Below are 5,417 nucleotides of genomic sequence, written 5' to 3'. Positions count from 1 at the left end.
CCAGTAGGCAGAGAAGACAGCGATTTTGACACAAGTTGGCACACACTAGAAATCAGTTTGGAACTAAAATAGGTTTTCAAGATACTCGCACTTCACAGTGCACACCTGACACTACAATCACCAGCTAATGCTTTAGGTTTGTGACCATCAGTGGACAACGAATTGATCCGATGTTAGGGCTGCTCGTCTGTTTGCCTTTATAAGCAGATTGTGGTGCCTCGACATGAAGGTGCAACCTCTGCTCCTGCGCTTATATCCTGGGACTCCTCTCCGAGTGTGAAGCTGGTCTGTTGAATGAATGCTTGGGTTCGTGACAGAGACTAATACTGGCGGTGCACGTGGTACAGAGCCCAGAAGCAAATCTCGGCTATTAACACTATAGAGGCCTTTGGATATGCATGGACAAGTTCCGTACGCGTGATTACAATAATAGTTTAGGCGAACTTCAAAGGGATAACCATTGCCATTACAATAGCTGGAAAACAATGGCATGTTTTTATTTGCGGACACTTAATTTCAACTAACCGCTGCAGTAAAGGACAATTGTGTGAAAACATGCAACGGAAAATTACTTGCTGGTGCTGTGGATTTTTGTTAATACTGCAGAATCATGTTTGAGTGAATATTTAGTTCTCAATGTCATTTGAGAAGTTACATTTTAAATTGCAAATAGGTGCGTTTAACATACATCAAATATTTACTAATAATTATATTTGACAGTTTGAATTTTCTATTGTAAAACAAGTGTGGCATGAAAAAATCAATTAATTCAATGAGATAAATTCAGTTTTAATGGATACGTCTTGCAATTAAGTACTGTGTTTCCAAATCTAGTATTGCATTTAATCTAATGGCAATTGAGTTGTGGGTACGATAATGTACTCCAAAGGCAAACACTTGGAAATATATACACCCGACCTTAGCTTTGCTACTATTTGGTTTTAGACCTTTTGGAAAATACTTTGCTCACAGTAAGGTGTTATTTCTACAAAGCGCCAAGGACGTTCTGCTTTGTATACCATTCACCTGTGTAATGTTACTTCAATCTTTAATGGATGGACATCAAATGACTCTCTCCGAAGCAAGAGAATGGTGTATTCTGCCACATAAAAAAAACACAATGCTTGTATCCACTGTTCTTTTTAACCTTTTGTAAATTAATATGTATGTTTGACAAAGCTGTTTTCGAAATAACCATAAAAACTATTTTGTTGATAACCTCCGTTTTTATTGAATTGAAGTACTTTGAGATAACCTGTGGATAACGTCTTAAACATTGTGTAGAAACGTACTAAATCCATTGGATCCAGCCCATTTGGAACATCTTGCAAATCAGCGGAACAAATTCGTGTTGCACTTTAACCGTCCATCCGGTACTTCAATTATACTCTATTGTTCGCCGTAATTACATGGATCTTTTTATAAACATTATGTAGATCAAATCATTTGCATCTGATAATGCCTTAAGAGGCGTTACCAAACTGATGGAAATGCAGGGAGCTAGACAATATATCGCATGTCAGCGCTGTAACCATCCAGCACCCAGCTGGCGTGGCAAACTTAAAACACAGTCTTGCATATGTTTAAAACTATTTTTGCAAGGTACTACTTCTTTAAGTCCTGCTACAAATATTACTTCTTACAGTAATGTTACAAACTTTCATTTGCGCGTATTTATGCAGCATGAAACTTGAAGAAACATAAATGTCCGAATTGATTTCATTGAATGTTAGTGCCAGCGATATTCGGGACCTGGTCGTTTCCTCCTGCACTCCTGTAGATGATTCATTATTGCAGCGACACTAATAACGAATACCTCTCTACAATATCATTAAATGCTTCAGAGTAAGGCAGGGATACAAACTTTATTTGGATTTAATTTCTTACTTTCAAGATGTTGGGGAAAATCTAAAGTTCAAGGACTGAAAAGAATATAAGCTCCAGATGCTCTCGCATGTGCGCATTCAGTGTTTCTAACTCCAGGCTTGGACTGTGGCGGTTTGTGGCTATAAAACTACCCAACGCTGTATTCAAAGAAAAGGCGCTAGTGAAAGTGAAACGATCTCTCACAGCAGAATTTAGGATTTTAGGGCAGTTATAATAAGTATAGTTAACAAGGTTAGTTCAATTACAAAGTTAATGAACACAAACATGAAAGTCAATGCTGTTATTATCGACAAGAGATGGTTCACTCTATGTGTGATATTTTGTTCTAGGACCCTTACTTTTCTACTTTTATTTCTTCGAGTCTCTATCGTATGTTAAACTGTTAATCTACATAAACATTGAAAGTTGAGATAGCCGACTCTTATCTCCGACATTCTGGACCAAACGATAATCCGTTAATCGAGTGAACATTTAAGTATAATTAAAAACCGTATTATCCTCTAGTTTTTTTAAAAAAAGCTTTGTCTCAAGGTTTAAGCGCTGTATGACCTACGTGCATGCAAACAACCATTTCATTAGCGACAACTTCACGACTCTCACTTTTTATGTGTAGTTTTGGGTTTTTTGTCAAAAATTCTATCAATATACGATGTACACGATTCAACATTAGATTTTGATATGATTGAAAATTGTATTATGTGTCTTCTCAACTGTTGAATTTAATTTTCTTAAGAACGAAAACTAAACATCAATGTAAGTAGACATTTTAGAGGAGAATAATTCATATGTTTTTACAATGCTATGTTAATTCTCTTCTCAGTTTGTCTACAGTAATGCAATGTCTTTCATGAAGGGTTGTGGAATCAAGAATTAGAGGGCATAGATTTAAACTGAAATGGAAGGAATTTAATAGGAACCTGATGGGCAAAGGTTTCACGCAGAGGGTGGTGCACTTATGCAATGAGGAAGCTGTTGAGGCAGGTACGTGAACAGGATTTGGACAGGTGCATGGATAGAAAATATTTAGAGGGAGATGGGCCAACCGCTGGAAATGGGTAAGTTTAGATGGGAATCTTGGCTGACATGGACCAGTTGGGCTGAAGGGCCTGTTTCCGTACTGTAATGCTGTATAAAATAATTTCCTTATTGCAGCCTTTGCATTGTAGATTGTCTTGTTCAATCAGACCAAATTACAATTGTTGTTCTGCAATGAGGCCTCTAAAAACATTAAACTAGTTTGTTTCCTGAAGTTATTTTCTACAGGGTCGTCGCGAAATAACCTGCCTTTTGACCGTTTTAACTAGCTCTGCTATGGCAAAGGATTAGAATTCAATGTGAGTGCTGCCTTTAAATTGCTTTGACGCCAGGTGGGATTCAGACCTGACCTGTCCTGATGGCAGCTGATGGCTTGAAACAAGCTGGAATCAATATTCACAGCGGGTGTCCTCTGCTGATAAGACTGTCCAAGACAATGTTCACTATCAAAGTAGACAGTTGAGATATTACACTATTAAAGATGTTGTTTTAAATAACTTGTTCAATCTCCAATTCTTGCTAAATGAGTTTTACAGTATAGATTATATCTGCGAGAAGTTAGAACCCTTGCAAACAGCAATAGGTGAAATAGGTAGGAATTACGATTCGAAGATTCTATAAGAAATTGTTCAGCGACTAAATACATTGCAATATAATATAGACTCAACTTGGTTAGATTGTGCATGTAGCTATTCAGTTAATAACTATATAGTTGCTCGTGATTCTAGGCAAAGATCGTTAATTAAAATTATAAATGTTGCTAATTACCAAAAAAGTAATCGATTACGTATTTATAGTGAAATGAGTTGAAAATTCCTTCCTTTTTTGGCGGGTATCTTCTATAGTTCACTTACCATTTTCTTTATCGTAATATATAGTTATTATAAATGCTACGCTGATGACTAATGTTTCACGAGATAGGGATCTTGACATTGTCCGCTTGTCATAGGAATATTACACTGATCTATTAATTGTTAATAACAAACTATTTCTTGTTCCAATTTTACCTCTGAAGTTTATACACATGATCTTTCTTAGACAGCAATGAGTTTAACATCGAACATATCTGTTCTGTCATAAACAATATTGAATTACTATTGGATTTATTTAAAATGTATGATAGTATAGTTCTTACTCACATTATCTTATAGTTGGAACTGAACAATGAAATGCACTGAAAATAAAATCAGTACATTATCACTGGTTGTTACACACGCAGCAGAATCCTGTACATGAAGCGCCCAATGGCGTGAAATATGATTGGACAATCGGCCCAGTTATAATTATGCTCCAATTATTGATTAGGGCTTTGGGAGGTAGCGAGAACGCACAGTGCACTGGCGACTGTAGTTCATTTTGTCGTTATTTTAATATCCAGTAGCTCCTAGTAAACTCCATCTCCCATAATGCATCTTGTTTCGTTTTTATGATGGCCGAATGGTGCGAGCCTGCGGGTAGAGTAAGGGGAGTGTTGTTAGATATTAGTGGGGTTCTGTATGACAGCGGGGATGGAGGAGGGGTTCCCATTCTAGGTTCCGTGGATGCGGTTAAAAGGTGAGTGTTAAAGCTGCAAGTGAAGTCTGTTCGCTCAGCGGGGTAGATAGACTCCGCGGCTCTGTGAGTAGCAGATGTTAAACGACATGACTTGTTTTTTTTTGTCGTGACACCTAGTGATCAAGTACTGGTCGTGTGGAGACTTAATGCGTTTTACTAACCCTCTTGGGAAGGCAACCGCCTGCAACTCTTTAGCGGTTTATTAGTGATCTACAATGTATACAGTCTATCAATCAAGCAGAAATACTGAAGTATGAAACGTATGCTCAGATTTTCTTTTTTGAAAATCCTTCCATGGGTAGTATCTCGAGAGACTTTGTTTGTTTAAGTCCATCTAAATAAAAATTCCTTGATGGCTTATTTGCTGCATATTTGGTACTGTTCACAGGTAGCTCTAAAGCAGTTCATGTTACGGCGAGATCATGCGATTAGAAAGTTTATCTATCTTGGTGAACCTCCTTCATTGAATGTACAAGTACCCTATGGAGTTCCAGGGCGACTTGCTTTTGCTCCAGAATGGAAGCTGCAGACCTTGCCGTAGTTGGGGAAATGAGTGTTTGGGGAGGAGTAGTGGGGGTGGGGGGGGGTTTAGTTTTCGTAGGTAGTGCATTTCTTCCACTATTTATGCTCTGTTTCTAACTGTTCCTGATACATAGATTTGCACTGGGCCACCAGTATGCATCATTGACCATACAATTTCCTAATGGAAACTAAAAAATAAGTAAACAAACCTGTATACAATTCAGTAAACTCTTGAAATAAAACGCCACAAGAGTGTGGTTATGAGAAGTCATAATATCAGTGACTTCTCATTGAGTTATCATTGTTGTTATGACTTCTCATAGCTAGTCATATGGCAACTATAGGTACTAAAGGGGTGATGACTGCAGTGGTGACTTGTTAACTATTAGGTTTAATATGGATTATTTCCCAAATATCTG

At 37.5% G+C, this 5,417-nt stretch overlaps 1 protein-coding gene across 7 annotated transcripts in view; it reads left to right on the top strand.

Annotated features, from left to right (window-relative positions):
• The first annotated feature begins 4,318 nt into the window (after positions 1 to 4,318).
• lhpp (phospholysine phosphohistidine inorganic pyrophosphate phosphatase) overlaps positions 4,319 to 5,417 on the top strand; it is a 111,607-nt gene continuing 110,508 nt past the window's right edge. For 6 of the 7 annotated variants that reach the window (XR_009507490.1, XR_009507489.1, XM_059947742.1 and 3 more), the window contains exon 1: positions 4,319 to 4,476. Coding sequence is in view for 4 of the 7 variants with exons in the window: in XM_059947742.1 (XP_059803725.1) it covers positions 4,349 to 4,476 (128 nt within the window). In the remaining 3 variants the exon portion in view is untranslated. The remainder of the gene's footprint in view (positions 4,477 to 5,417) is intronic. The other variant, XM_059947745.1, reaches the window with a different exon arrangement.

The sequence above is a fragment of the Hypanus sabinus genome, chromosome 22, assembly GCF_030144855.1.
Source record: "Hypanus sabinus isolate sHypSab1 chromosome 22, sHypSab1.hap1, whole genome shotgun sequence".
Taxonomy (NCBI): domain Eukaryota; kingdom Metazoa; phylum Chordata; class Chondrichthyes; order Myliobatiformes; family Dasyatidae; genus Hypanus; species Hypanus sabinus.
Note: the sequence above shows the minus strand (reverse complement) of the source record. Positions and strands in the feature narration are given on the sequence as shown.